The 16,206-nt window shown below is 38.2% G+C and overlaps 1 protein-coding gene across 1 annotated transcript in view; it reads right to left on the bottom strand.

Annotated features, from left to right (window-relative positions):
• The window catches only part of LOC124603351 (extracellular matrix organizing protein FRAS1-like), a 218,419-nt gene that overhangs the window by 125,310 nt on the left and 76,903 nt on the right, over positions 1–16,206 (bottom strand). Inside the window, exon 7 of the mRNA XM_047136392.1 lies at positions 12,616–12,749. Within this exon, the coding sequence (XP_046992348.1) occupies positions 12,616–12,749 (134 nt within the window). The remainder of the gene's footprint in view (positions 1–12,615; positions 12,750–16,206) is intronic.

Below are 16,206 nucleotides of genomic sequence, written 5' to 3'. Positions count from 1 at the left end.
GTCGTTATCAGGTGAAAGGAAACTGGTGTTCTACAGATCGGGGTGTGGAATGTCAGATCCCTTAATTGGGCAGGTAGGTTAGAAAATTTAAAAAGGGAAAGTTAGATATACTGGGAATTAGTGAAGTTCAGTTGCAGGAGGAACAAGACTTCTGGTCAGGTGAATACAGGGTTATAAATACAAAATCAAGTGGAGGTAATACCAGAGTAGGTTTAATAATGAATAAAAAAAAAAAAAAAAATAAAAAAAAAATAGGAGCACAGGTCAGCTACTATGAACAGCATAGTGAATGCATTATTGTAGCCAAGATAGACACAAAGTCCACACCTACCACAGTAGTACAAGTTTATATGCCAACTAGCTCCGCAGATGATGAAGGGATTGATGAAATGTATTATGAGATAAAAGAAATTATTCAGATAGTGAAGGGAGATGAAAATTTAATAGTCACTGGGGACCGGAATTCAATAGTAGGAAAAGGAGGAGAAGGAAAAGCAGTAGGTGAATATGGAATGGGGGTAAGGAATGGAAGGGGGAAGCCTCCTGGTAGAATTTTGCACAGAGCATAACCTGATCATAGCTAACAGTTGGTTTAAGAATCATGAAAGAAGGTTGAATACATGGAAGAGGCATGGACACACTGGAAGGTTTCAGATAGATTATATAATGGTAAGACAGAGATTTAGGAACCAGGTTTAAAATTGTAAGACACTTCCAGGGGCAGATTAGGACTCTGACCACAATTTATTGGTTATGAACTGTACAGTAAAACTGAAGAAACTGCAAAGAGGTGGGAATTTATTTATATGGGACCTGGATAAACTGAAAGAACCAGAGGTTGTAGAGAGTTTCAAAGAGAGCATTAGGGAATGATTGACAGGATCAGGGAAAAAAATATGATAGAAGGACATTGGGTAGCTTTGAGAGATGAAATAGTGAAGGCAGCAGAGGATCAAGTAGGTAAAAAGCCGAGGGCTATTAGAAATCCTTGGGTAATGGAAGAGATATTGAATTTAATTGATGAAAGGAGAAAATATAAAAATGCAGTAAATGAAGGAGGCAAAAAGGAATACAAACGTCTCAAAAATGAGATCGATGGGAAGTGCAAAATGGCTAAGCAGGGTTGGCTAGAGGACAAGTGTAAGGATGCAGAGGCATATATCACTAGGGGTAAGATAGATGCTGCCTACAGGAAAATTAAAGAGACCTTTGGTGAAAAGAGAACCACTTGTATGAATATTAAGAGCTCAGATGGAAACCCAATTCTAAGCAAAGAAGGGATAGCAGAAAGTTGGAAGTAATGTATAGAGAATCTATACAAGGGCGATGTACTTGAGAGCAATGTTATGGAAATGGAAGAGGACATAAGTGAAGATGAAATGGGAGATGTGATACTGTGTGAAGAATTTGACAGAGCACTGAAAGACCTAAGTCAAAACACGGCCCCGGGTGTAGACAACATTCCATTAGAAGTACTGACAGCCTTGGGAAAGCCAGCTACAACAAAACTCTACTGTCTGGTGAGCAAGATGTATGAGACAGGCGAAATACCCTCAGACTTCAAGAAGAATATAATTATTCCAATCCCAAAGTAAGCAGATGTTGACAGGTGTGAAAATTACTGAACTATCAGTTTAATAAGTTACGGCTGAAAGATACTTACACGAATTCTTTACAGATGAATGGAAAAACTGGTATAAGCTGACCTTCGGGAAGATCAGTTTGATTCCATAGACATGTTGGAACATGTGAGACAATACTGACCGTATGACTTACCTTTGAAGATAGGTTAAGGAAAGGCAATCCTACGTTTCTAGCATTTGCAGACTTAGAGGAAGCTTTTGTCAAGGTTGACTGGAATACCTCTTTCAAATTTTGAACGTAGCAGGGGTCAAATACAGGGAGTGAAAGGCCATTTGCAATTTTTACAAGAACCAGTTATAAGAATTGAGGAGCATAAAAGGGAAGCAGCAGGTGGGAAGGGAGTGAGACAGGGTTGTAGCCTACCCCAATGTTATTCAATGTGTACATTGAGCAGGCAGTAAAGGAAACAAAAGAAAAATTTGGAGTAGGAATTAAAATCCATGGAGAAGAAATAAAAACTTTGAAATTTGCGAATGAATCTGTAATTCTGTCAGAGACAGCAAAGGACCTGGAAGAGCAGTTGAACGGAATGGACAGTGTCTTGAAAGGCGTATGGTTCAACACGCCGCAGAATTTGAATCTGTGCCAGATGACATGGACGTCGAAGACCCTGTTGTCATTGTTTTGATCTTATTAATTAGGTCCTTCATTGGTTGTGTCAGTCCTCTCCTGTTGTGTTGTTGTTTGCGGGCCACTCCACGGGTCCCGCTGCGCTTTCCATCACATCAACCCCATGACTGTTCCGGCCGCAGTCACAACAAGGTAGATATAAGATGAACATCAACAAAAGCAAAACAAGGATAATGGAATGTAGTGTAATTAAATCAGGTGATGCTAAGGGAATTAGATTAGGAAATGAGACACTTCAAGTAGTAGATGAGTTCTTTTATTTGGGGAGCAAAATAACTGATTATTGTCTAAGTAGAGAGGATATAGAATGTAGACTGGCAATGGCAAGTAAAGTGTTTCTGAAGAAGAGAAATTTGCTAACATTGAGTATAGATTTAAGTGTCAGGAAGTCTTTTTCTAAAAGTATTTGTATGGAGTGTCGCCATGTCTGGATGTGAAACATGGACGATAAATAGTTTTGACAAGAAGAGAATTGAAACTTTCAAAATGTGGTGCTGTAGAAGAATACTGAAGATTAGTTGGGTAGATCATGTAACTAATGAGGAGGTACTGAATAGAATTGGGGAGAATAAGAATTTGTGGCACAGCTTGACTAGAAGAAGGGTTCAGTTAGTAGGAGACATTCTGTGGCATCAAGGGATCATCAATTTAGTGATGTAGGGAAGTGTGGAGGGTAAGAATCATAGAGAGAGACCAAGAGATGAGTACACTAAGCAGGTTCAGAAGGATGTAGGTTGCAGTAGTTGCTCAGAGATGAAGAAGCTTACACAGGATAGAATATCATGGAGAGCTGCATCAAACCAGTCTCTGGATTGAAGAGCACCAGAACAACAACAACAACAACAACAACAACATCACTGACTGCAACACATTCATCCAGTCATACTCCAGGACAATATAATAATCTAGAAGCTTTCATTTCATGATTAAGTTTCTGTATGCGAATCTGATTCCTTGGAAAATCCCAGAAGATCAAAAACAATTCCATACAGATGTGTAATGCATATAATAAATTTGGAACTGGCAGAATGTAATTTGAAGATTACTGGCTGAATAGTAGATGTACTGAGTCATCAAAAGGTACATAAACCTGGAACTTCACTTGATTTTGGGCAAATCCTTTTTCAAAGCTATACATTACATATATACACACACATACAAAAACAAAAACATGCACATGTATAGCTACATTGTCCCAGCTGAGTATGTTGTGGTAGCACTGTAGCCCAGCTGGGGAAAGGGGTTGTGTCAGGTGTAGTGGGCAGGGGAAGAAAGGAGGAGGAAAGTGGGAGAGACAGCTTGAGGAAGGGTGGCATACGGCTGGGAGGGAGACAAAGTAAATACACAGAATAGGATTATGACACCAGTGAAACCATTCTGGCTGCAGGCAGGGGATGCTGTGTGCAGTGCACAATGACATAGAGGAGTGGATTCGGAGGCTTCAAGGAAGAGGGCATTGGTATATGGTGACTGACATTACATCCTGGAGTATTGTGGATGTGCATGTGGGACAGTGGCTAGTCGAGATTCAGGCTAGGAGGACTATATCATTTAAGGATGAGCGGGAAGAACAACTCCCACCTTAATAATTAAGAGAAGCTCATGTTGAGTAGAAGGACTCAAATGTTATGGGTTGTGAAGCAGCCATTCTGGTTGAGCATGCTGAGGTCATCAATGTTCTGCCACTAGGTAGTCAACTCAGAAATTACTGCACACCAGGTAAATGACATGTCTGCTTACACATGTGGCCCTGCCTCTGACAGGATAGGACAAGTGCATGACACCATGTGTGGTGTGGTGGGTGGGTGCTTCAGACAAATCTCACACCTCTGTATGACCTGCATGGTAAGAGGTTTGGAGTAGGTGTGGTTTAAGGATTGGCTACAATATTGTGTAGACTGTGTGAGCAGTGGAATACTACTTTGTTCTTTGAGAGGAGTGGGACAGATTGTGTGTAGGATGCTCCTCATTTCCAGTCACTACGATAAATAGTTGAAGTCCTGGAGAAGAAAATGGTTCAGCTGTACCTGGGATGATACTGGGTGATGAGGGATGTGCTCTTTTGCAGCTGTTTGCTGTGACTGGTTGAAGGATAAGATTCTGTGTGTAGGGGAGGGAGGAGGGGGGGGGGGAGGGAGGAGGGGATTAGACCTTCAGTATAATGAGTAAGAGATTGCCCATTACTGCAGATGCAATGTCTACAAGTGGCCAGACTATACAGAAGTAAGTTTTGGTGTGGAAGGCATTGCAGCTATCAAAATGTAGGCACTGTTGATGGCTAGTGGGCCTGATATGGACAGCGTTTTGGTTGAAACCATCAGAGAGGTGGAAGTGAAGATCCAAAAAAGTGGCACACTTAGCTGAGGAGGACCAGGTGAAGTGGGAGAGAGAGAAGGTGTTGATGTGATTCGTGTTGTAGGAATGTGGATAGGTGTATTGACCCTGTTTCCTGATCAAGAATATATAAAAAATGAACCTGAACTAAACAAGAGGTTTGGGACTTTGGGTGGCTAAAGTGCGCATCATATATCTTGGCGGCCGAGTTTAGGTTCGTTCTGCACATCTGACGTCACAAAACACAGTCAGCCAATGAACAGAGAACGACGTTGCCAGATCTCGACAGCAGTGCAGAGCACGGACGAGTGTCTTCAGTTTTAGAAACGTTCAGTCATAAATAAAGTAATAGAACAAAAGCAATGTCTTGGTAGCAGACTTTCTTTTACAGAAAGTTTGGAAAAAAGCATTCTTTATAGCAATTGCTTCATATTCTATTAATTAATTAAACCAAACAAGCAATAAGACTCCTAATTCAGGTGATAGCAAGGAAAGGTGTTTGTTACAATCTCACGAACTGCTTTTTCGCAATAAAGAACAGCGGTAATTGTTTATTTCCTATTGTACTTCGACGAAGCGTGAGTAATTCATAGTCACACCAACAGTGTTTATAAGTAGTTGCGTGAGGTGTTAGAGTCCTTATGGAGTTACACTGTTTGATGAGCTCAGGTAGCAGAACGGTTAAGGTGTTGGGCTGCCAAGTGAAAGGTTATGAGTTCAAACCTTGTGCGGGGCTTAATATTTTCTTTATTTAAAAACAATATTGGAGTGCCTTACTTCACGAATTTTATTCGTTTGAATGAAATTTCTAGTGATTTGCCTCTTCATTAACTTTTTTGCTGTTGCAGACACATGCTCCCCGCATTCTGCGCTGTGCGCGATTTTGTCATCACTGCACTTCTCGCCTGTGCAGACACATGGTGTCCCCACTGCTTTGACACACTTATCATTCGATTTCACAAAAACTATTTGGCCAAAAAATTTGATTTTTACACGTCTTCTTGCCTGATACCTTCCCCCCATAAATGACTTAATTTTGTTTTGATGTGCAGCATTAAATGTAGTAAACCATTGCACGAAATTTTGAAGAGTTTGCAGAGGTAAAAGTCCATAGCGTATACTTTCCGTATGGTCGATTTTAGTTGCCATAATGTTGAGAATGAAATGTGGACAAGATACCTACATTTCATATAATATTTACTGTATAACAATATCTCATTTAATTTAAGTACCACATAGGTGTCGTATGTAATATTGAGAAATATTCTGTCTTTCGCGACTGTAATAAAAGTTTTATATACACACGGCGCGTTTGGCTTTATTTTAAAGCACTTCCATTGGTGAAAGGTATGGCACATACACAATGGTATTCATGTTCTATTTCTTGTTTTTGTTCCACAGTCGCAGTTTTACCAATGGTATTGAAATATATCCCTCTTCTGCAACTGTAATACGCGACTTATTTAGACCAGACGCGTTTCTCTCTTTTGAAGCATCATAAGAGGACTGTATTTTGTGTCCTCCATTGCCAAGTCACCTTTCATAGTTTTGTGCTGCGGTAGCACAATATTCAACGTTTGTGTTGGCTCATCAATGTTTTAGCAAATAAATGCTGTTTGTGTGTGCCACACACAAAATTATATTTGACATAGCTCTGAGCACTTCACTGACAGACGGTATATTCAAGTCCTAATGTTTTTGTAAGTCCACAGTTTTGTTTAATGTATTTTGTCTACTTCCTTTTGATTGATTGAAGTGCTTTAAAATAAAGCCAAACGTGCCCAGTGTAAGTAAAACTTTTGTTACAGTCGCGAAAGGTGGAATATTTCTCAATATTACATACGACACTTATGTGATACTTAAATTAAATGAAATATATAGGTATCTTGTCCACATTTCATTCTCAACATTGTGGCAACTAAAATCGACCATACGGAAAGTATACTCTATGGACTTTTACCTCTGCAAACTCTTCAAAATTTCGTGCAAAGGTTTACTATATTTAATGCTGCATAATAACTGCGTTGAACATCGAAACAAAATTAAGTCATTTATGGGGGGAAGGTATCAGTCAAGAAGATAGGTAAAAATCTAATTTTTGAGCGAAATAGTTTTTGTGGAATCGAATGATAAAGAGTGTCAAAGCAGTCAGAACACAATGTGTCTGCTCAGGCGAGCAGTGCAGTGACAAAATCGCGCACAGCGCGGAATACGGGGAGCACGTCTTTGTAGCAGCGAAAGGGTTAATGCGGCCGTGGTGGCTTTACTTCATGAACTGCGCACTCCCCCCTACACGTAAGCTTGCGAACTATGCTATACTATGGCTCTGCTTCTATTGGCGCGTGCGTCGTGTGCAACTGGCAACGCAGCAATCTCGAGTGTCTGGGCGGGCATGCGCGAGCTGCCAAGATAAAAGAATTGAACTATAGTAAGGCTTCCTCTAGATGGCTCATACACAGAATGGCACAGAAAAGTGCCGTGCTTAAGCCTATGGTAGTGCTGTAGATTTGTTTGTAGATCCTTGATTCAAAAGAGAAGTCTGAGTAACTAGTTCGATGTATAAGGAATGAGGTGGTGGGATTGGAGTCAGACAGGTGTTGGGAGAAGTAGTGTTCAATAGTGGTTTGGCCATGAGGATGGGGGATGTTGTCAACAGTGACATGCAGAAATCCTGGTGTCAATAATGTGAGGTCAGTGAAGGAAGTGGCTTGTTATTCAATACAGCAGGCTAGCCTGTGGGAATTCATTGGAGGCACCTTCTGTCAGATAATCACTGTGTTTCATCACAACAGATAAGAATTCTTTGTGTGCAGAGAGGATTATAAAACTGTTATCTGTCTTATGGTTCAGGATGGCTATTCTGTACTCCACTGAGAGATTTATATTCCTGGGAAAGTGTCTGGGAAAGAAGTGTGAGGCAAAGTTGGAGATAATGAATTTCTGGAAGATAATCAGGCAGTGATTAGGTGGGAGTGGGGAATAGTCATAGTTGGACAGCAGTTTGAAATGGGAGGGGCCAGACTCAGTGTTCAATTTTGGTAGGCTTTTGTTAAAGGGACAGGTGGCAAACACATGTTCCTGCTGTAGGAATTTAAAAAAAAATCCTGACTGGTTGGGAGGCCATTTAGTTTCACTTTTGTATTTTTCTTGACTAATTTGAAAACTGGGGCTTCTGTAGATAATGTTTCCCAGTGCAAAGTTAAACTAAATTAAGTTTCTTGCAGAAAAGGTCCTATGAATTTTTTTCTAGGACAGATAGTTTCCAAAATGTATTAATACTGAACCAATATCCATTATTTTGACAATGTTTTATTAGGCAATGTTTCAGTCACATCATCTTCAGACCTGTTTCACATCGCAGAGGACGGAAAAATCACAGATTGCTGAAAATAATGTTTTAATGGTATAAAATATATTTTTACTGTTAAATGAAGTGGGTTAAGAAGAAGTAATAAATTTGTGTACCACATCTAGGTGCAGTAGAGCCATATTAAGGGATGTAATAGGATGTGTTGTGGGGATGCAATAGGCTGCAAAGGGTGAGGGTTGGAACAGTTGGCATAGATGCCTGAGGGATGGTAGATTGCCAGATTGTGGTCATGTACTGCCCACCTTCATAGGTTTAGAAACTGAAGAGGGAGCAGTTGATTTCCCACTCTCTCTGCTCAACTATGTCACAAGAAGCAAGTACTGGGTGTTTCACAAAGTTGTTCTGACCCTTCTGTACTATGCATTGTGCAGAAATGCCACTCTGTTTATTTTCCACAAAGTGCATTAACAATACATGGAATACAGGTATGTGTTACTATCAATACTAACACAAGAAACACATATGGACAGATTCTACATAAATCTCTGCACACTGTTCTGACATGTTAGGGGAAATTTACTCTTAGTCATCTTGTATGGTGACTGTAGCATTTTTCCAGGAAAGACCATTTCCCCCACACTGAGCACTGCTTGCTTCTCAGTTTAGAGACAGACTATACCTCCCCAGAATTTTCTGTCCAGTTCTGTTATGAGAGCAGATAAAATAACTTTGCTGAGCTAGTGCTTATTTGCAGCCAGTTGGCTGTGTTAGCTCTCCATTGAAACTTATATATGGTTGCTAAAAGACAGCTATTTTCAAAACTGTTATATAATTAGAGTTATTTTCAGTTTATTGGCTACTTTTTTTTGCAGTTGTTAAATTATACAAAAAGCTCAACAGCTGGAGCTGTCAGCTGCCTACCACACTGAAAAGCCCATCCCAAGTGTAAAACACAGTCAATACATATTTCATTTCTCCATTATCAATGGGTGGAATACTTTTCACAGCATAAGGATTATCAAATGCATCACCCTATCCTCACCCCTCCCCAATACCTTCAGAAGAACAAGGCTTAAACTGTTGCCCTCTGCAATGGAAGTAGGTCACCTAGCTTTTATATAAATTCAGATATTTAAAAACAAGTTAAGCAATGCATTACAGCAGAATTGTGTTCTAGAACTGAATATGACCAGTCCTGTTTCATCAGACATATTCACACCTATCTAGAAAGTGTGGCAAGTGGCTCCACTTAGTGCAGCCCACTCTACAAATGATAGTATTTCCTAAATGAAAGAGGTTTCTGCAATCTACCAGAAACACAGTTAAGAGTGAGAGAAGTACACTAATTCACCATCAAGTAGTTACACCACAGTGTTAATGACAGACAGTAGCCAGGTGCCAAATTTACCAATCCAATCCCTTTTTGACCAACACTCCACAGATCACCAAAAAAATCATATTTACAAATTAAATGCTTCTCAGCCATCATATAGAGGAATGAATTTTACACAAAAGTTCATTTAAAAACTGCAAATAAGTAGTCAATTAATAAACTGAAAATAACTCCTCTACACAAACCCTACACAAACCCTTGCGGTGGGTGAAATGGCCTTTCCTGGAAGAATGCTGGAACTGTTATACAGGATGATAAAGAAACAATTTCCTCTCTAGATGTGTAGAACGATGTGCAGAGATTTACATACATTCTGTTCACATATGTTTCTTGCATTAGTGTTGTAACTCATATCTGTACTCCATGTGTATCAATTAACTTTGTGAAAATAAACATCCCTCCCCACACCTTTCAGATATTTATGCAGCACTGTTTCACCAGTGAATCGTAAGGAGGGCCTTGGAAAGACCCTGTTACAGCCTCAGAACAGAATTATCCATTCATACAGCTCTACAGGTATTGCATTTGTATATGGCAATGGATATTTAAAATTTGTTCTTAACCCACTTCACCTGACAATAAACTTTAATTTTAAACCATTAAAATAAATTTTTAATGAATGTGATTTTTCATCTCCTGCAAAGCTGAAACTATTACTCTTAGAGATGAAATGAAAGGGACCTTTTTTGTAGGACAGTTTATGTAATTTAATTTTGTACTGGGTAACATTTTTGTTGGGAGCCATGGGTTTGGAGTTATTTAAGAAGAACATAAAAAAGTAAAGTATAAATGCTCCTCCATCCCCACACTCACATCCCAACACCCTGGACTTCTAATATGTTGTTCATGGCACTCTGTCCTACCACTGTATAAAAACCTGCGACTATATGAATTTTTCTCCTGTTTCACCTATTTGGTCTTTGCTGTTTGGGTTAAAAGGGAGAGTAGATCTTTGACAAATCCTGCAAGATTTACCTTGGGTTTGGGGCTAAAGATGAGGCCTTTTGATGGGACTTAAACTTCTGTAGAATTAAGGTTTTTGGTGGATAGGTTAACAACATTGTTTGGGGTTGTTTAAGTTCTGGGTTGTGAAATGTTCTGAGGGAGTTTTGGGGGATGTTGCCAATGGAGAAAAGATCAGCAAGGCAGGGCATAGACTCTATGGGGAATTAATATGGGGTTCACTGGGGTTTAGGAATATGGGGGTTCACTGGGGTTTTGGAAGATAATGATGGGCAATGAGCAGTGTTATGAGGTGGAAATGGGATGTCAGTAAATTGGAAAATTTTTTGAGGTGGTGTCTCAATTGCTTTTTCATAATTCTCTCATAGGAGCCAAGCTGTACCTTGCACACAGTTGTAAAATGGTGAGAAGTTCAAAGACAAAAATTTAAGTGTCATAAATTTGCACAGGGTAGAGTAGTATGGAGAGCTGCATCAAACCAGTCACTGGACTGAAGAGCACAACAAAAACAATTTTGAATTTAATACTGGAGTATTCTGGACAATTATCAACAGTAATTTGGGCTTAATGATTTCCTCATGAAAGTTACTTATTCAAATTTCTGACTCTGACTGATGATTAGTGTCCACATTTATTCAACTATGATATTGTTACATTTTAAAATACTCTTTTTAATTGTTTCCGAGTGACAAATAAGAATAACTTTTTCAGATCAGCCTGAATTACAGCTAACCAATACAATAAGTATTTTTTAGAGATCCCCCACTCCCCTGGAAACAATAGTCTCCTTAAACAACAATGATTTATTGGGGAAGTACCAGTAAAATAAGCCTGTTTTCTCAACACTGAAGACATCTTTTATAACATATTGCTCAAGTACTGAAGCCAACATATACTGCAATGAATCTGTAGCTATAGTTGGTGAGCTTCTTTATTCCTTTTCTTTATACATTCCAATCCAGCATGACTTTGCATAAAATTCAATACCTTTTTGCTGTGCTAATTCTTCAACATTTTCCAGCTATAAATATTTGGATATAGGAGCATTCTGGAACCAAGTTTGTTTTGGCCAAACAAGTAACATAGCCTCTACATCTTCATGTTCAGTCATTTCCCACATTTTCTGTGTGTCTCAAACATACTACACTAAAACATTGTTCTATTTTGATCCATATTTTAATTATTGTTGACTGTGCAAAGTTATCAATGCCATACTATTTACAAACTTCCATTACTGAACTTTGTTTCATAAACCATAAACTACCTAAGCAGCTCCATCTTCATTTTAAATGAAACAGCAATCTGTTTTCTTCTTGTTTTTTGTGCATTAAAAGGTGAATTTACAATACCATATTTAAAAACAAAACACACAAAATTTTTTTGATGTATAATTCACTGATTTTGACATGTAATTAAGTGACTTGTCAGGGTGCCTGAGTCTGTGCAGCACAAAATTTTACTTGTAAAACCAAATTTTTAATTGCATTAATATCATCACTTATCTCCAAGATTATGAAAAAGTTACAGCACAGGATTAAAACAAAACTCGAAATAAGGATATGTTGATTTTTTGGAGGGTTGGGGGGGGGGGGGGGGGCAATATCTGGCTCTTCTTCTCCTGTACCTAACCATAAATCAGACTCAAATAGTTTTGTATTACTAATAAAAACTGTTTTATTTGCTCAAACCACAAGCATATTAATCAATGGCTCAAATTCAACATGTCACGCACAGCTTTTATGGTAGATTAATGCATTTACAACTGGTTCACAGAAAACAGTTTAAGTCTTACTCACATTTGAGATAATTAAAAGTGACTTGCTGGTATCAGAAATAAATTTGAATAATAATAAGCTAAATTAAGTACTATGTCTAAATGTCTCCTGGGTATAAAAGTTCTTTTTCACAGTTATTTCATCTGTCACATGTTCTACATCCCTGAAGGTACTCCTTTGGATGGAATTTACAAAACATGATTAATGTATTAATAATTCAATAAAATAACATCTAGTTTGAAGGAATGAATGAGGATCTATGTGCAAGAGTATACACCCTCCCCTCGCTCCCTTCAAAAAAAAAAAAAAAAAAAAAAAAAAAAAAAAAAAAAAAAAAAAAAAAAAAAAAAAAAAAAAAAAAAAAAATTTTTAGAAAAGCATTACAACAATTGCAAGGGTTTATTCACAAATGTTATCAAAGACCAAAGACAAAACCAAAAGCGCAAAATAATAACATAATACTACATACACACACTATACTCAGATGTATCCTACATTTTCTATCATTGTGACAAGTACTGCAGGATGATTATATATAAGCAGCTAGAAACAAGTTATAGACTCACGTTAATAGTGACCATTCTGCTTGGTTGACTCACGTTGACAGCAACATGGCTTCTCTCAAATTGTACAACTGGTCTGTCCTCCACATCAACTATCTTCACATGAAGTTTAGAGACAATTCCTAACTCAGCTGCACCTGCAAAACTGTATTTGGTATGACTTCACGAATAGCACACCAGACAAAATAATCACACAGTTTTGTTTCCAAAAGTAAAGTAGCTGTAACATAGTATTTAATGTCATATATTGATAATATTTCAATAACAAGATATGTAGAAAACTTTCTAGGTAATCTATAGTTCCCTCACAATCTGCTAAGATAATTAAAATTACAGCAGTTTCCCTAAAATTAGTTTTGAAGGTTTACTAAATCTATTGATCTACATTTTCCTCCCCTACATTTGTAGATGACATTAGATGTTTCAAATTAAATTATGGAAAAACTTAATATTTCTCAAATGATCATTGGATTCTCCTGTGGAAATCTGTTTGCATGTGGCTGTACATAGAATATTGATATGTAAGATGTGTGGTTAGTCAGAGCTGGACTGAATCCGCATACTGGGTTAATAATTTCAGATCTGGTACACTGGCTGTTATGTGTGTGTTAGCAGAATGTCTCCACAGATATTTAGACAGATGCTGTGAAGTGATTCGAGAATTTCTATGTAAATTCTACAACCACTTAGCCTTCTACTGTCTCAAACACATGATATTATAGAGTGTGGGATGGTAGAATCCTACCTACTGCATGTCACATGTTTGTGTGTGCAGGTTTAAAATCAGTCATGGGAAGAAAGTAGATGCAGTGGTCAGATGGCACTGACAAGTACATGTCGGGCAATCTATAGAGGTTTTAGTGAGTGTGTTGGAAAGAACCGTGGAGTTTATAGGCTGCTCTGTGCTTATTGTGTCATAGACTATTGTTATGTGAAACAAGAACAGTTGAAAAAGTTCTCTTGTAGACTCCTGACTCAGCCTTGGAAGAGGCAAGACGTATTTTCTGATTCATTTCAAGAAAGTCATGTTAATCAAGCAAACTTTCATTTAACTGCAGCTCATTTTGTTTCTAATGTTTGACAATATGAAGTACTTACAGAAAGTTACATATGTCTGTTGAAAGTGTGACTTATATTGTGTATGAAAGTCAAATACATCATTAACTGACGAAAAGGAAAGTTTGTATGTCTACTTTCACACTTTCATTCGTCACAACACGTTAGAGTGCTGCTCGAGCATTTGGGATCGCTATCAGGTTGGATTGAGGGAGGACATAGAAGCAATTCAGAGGCAGGCTGCTAGATTTGTTACTGGTAGGTTTGATCATCATGCGAGTGTTATGGAAATGCTTCAGGAACTCGGATGGGAGTCTCTAGATGAAAGGAGGCATTCTTTTCATGAATCGCTAGTGACGGAATTTATAGAACCAGCATTTGAGGCTGACTGCAGTACAATTTTACTGCCGCCAACTTACATTTCATGGAAAGACCACAAAGATAAGATAAGAGAGATTAGGGCTTGTACAGAGGCATATAGGCAGTCATTTTTCTCTCGTTCTGTTTGGGGGTGGAACAGGGAGAGAAGATGCTAGTTGTGGTACGAGGTACCCTCCCCACACACCGGATGGTGGATTGCGGAGTGTGTATGTGGATGTAGATGTAGAACATGGCAACCTGTGTGAATTGACTGAGAAAACAGGAATTTTAAGTAAAAAATGAGAAAATAAGCTGTTATGTGTTGCATAGCAACCAAACATAATAAGACAAAGGGTCAACTCCGAGACATTGGAATATGTTCAAGTATCCAATGGAGCAAAATTTGAATAAAAGAACGGTGAAGACATGAAAAATTCACAACAATAAAAACAGCAAATAAGATTTTGACATATTTGTCTAAGAAGAAATAAGCATAGAATGTTTCAACCAAGAAGATCCAATGTGGGGAGTATACAGCTCTCACACACATCGAGGGGGTGCATACGTGGAAACCAACATACATCCAGTGCCGCTGGCACCAGCTGCTGTTCACCAGTGTTGACCTGCCTGCACATCCGATCACCTATGCAATGAGAATCCTATGCTGGGTGAGCATGAAACAAAACTTTCTTACTTCAGTATGAAGTGGTACCAGATACTGTTGAGTGAACTTTTGTTGTGTAATTAGCATATTTGAAGTTAGTTTTAAATGCTTATAAGAGCTAAAGCATATAAAAGTATGGAAAATCTACAACAGGTTGGGGAAACTCAAGACCCATCAATGGCCATGAAAATTAGCAAAGAAGTGCCTGACTGGGCTGAGTTGGTAAATTTAATCAAAGTTCAGAGTGTGACTCTAAGTTTAGTAAATTCTCAGATACCCAGAGTGAAGCTTTAAATCCCCAGAGTGAAGCTTTAAATGCTCTGAGGAAAACTGTCAATATTCAAACATTAAATTTAGGTTTGTTAAGCGCCAAAGTAGACTCTAAAAGTAAAGAATTGAGTAATCCATGTGAAGGCATGGGTGCTTTGAAGACCAAATTTGATGCTACAAGTACTAAAGTAGAGAATTTAAAAATAGATTTAAAGAACGAGTTGACAAATTCTTTAATCACTCATATAAATCATATGTTAGAATGACAATTTGCAAGATTTATCAAAACAGTTAGAACTGGACATTGCGAAAAAATGTAATAGTGTAGAATCGGAACTTATTGAAAAGTTAGGATCCTTCAAAAAAGTGTTCAGTATTAAGGATAATGATGTAAGGCATGGGGTGTATACTTTGCAAGAGAGTGTATATAAGCAGAATTAGTTAATACCAGTCATTCAATCACAAATTACAGGATCAATACATGGTTAGATAATGCAGGAAGAAATTTCAAAGAGAAAGTAGCTAACTCTGATATTATCAATGTAATTAGTTTGGAGGAACAATTTGGGGAAATTATAGATCAAAAAGTTATCGAGAGTATAACATCTTGGAATGTATTACCTATTCCTTCTTCTGAACTTAATGATACCAGGAAGGGTATGGATGACCTGTGGAAAGAGATTAAGCTTATCCAGGATAAAGTAGAAAAAAAAGTATATTCACCTAATGTTGTACGAACTAGTGAAGCTGTGACTAATTTACATTGGGGAGCTAATTCAGGGTTATCCAGTCAATTCCCTAAATTTAACCTGGATGCAGATGTACATCTGACCCATTTCTTAAAAAGGTGTAACCAGGCATTACCAAAAAATTGGGAAGATTATAAGAAGATCAAATTTGCTGTGGGGCATCTCATAGGGGAAGCCACAGAATGGGGTACAGTAAATACTGAGAATTTTTCCTCTTGGAAAGACTATCAAAAGAAATTTAGAGAAAATTACTGGTCTGCCAGTGCACAAGAAAAGTTAACATCAGATCCATGGGACCAGGGTGGAGTCATCTACCTCCAGGGACATTAACATTCTGAATTAACGGGTGGATGATGATCATCAGATCCCAAGTTGTTTTTGGTGTTTTTCCAAATAGTTTCCTGCACTGAATTCCTTTAAAATCTTGAACTATTCTGTCATCTATCCCCCAGGGACATTAACATGCTGCGTTAACGGGCGGAGTGACAACCATTG

This window comes from Schistocerca americana, chromosome 1 (assembly GCF_021461395.2).
Source record: "Schistocerca americana isolate TAMUIC-IGC-003095 chromosome 1, iqSchAmer2.1, whole genome shotgun sequence".
NCBI classification, from domain to species: Eukaryota; Metazoa; Arthropoda; class Insecta; order Orthoptera; family Acrididae; genus Schistocerca; species Schistocerca americana.
The sequence above is the reverse complement of the archived record's forward strand: the minus strand, read 5'-3'. Positions and strand labels throughout refer to the sequence as shown.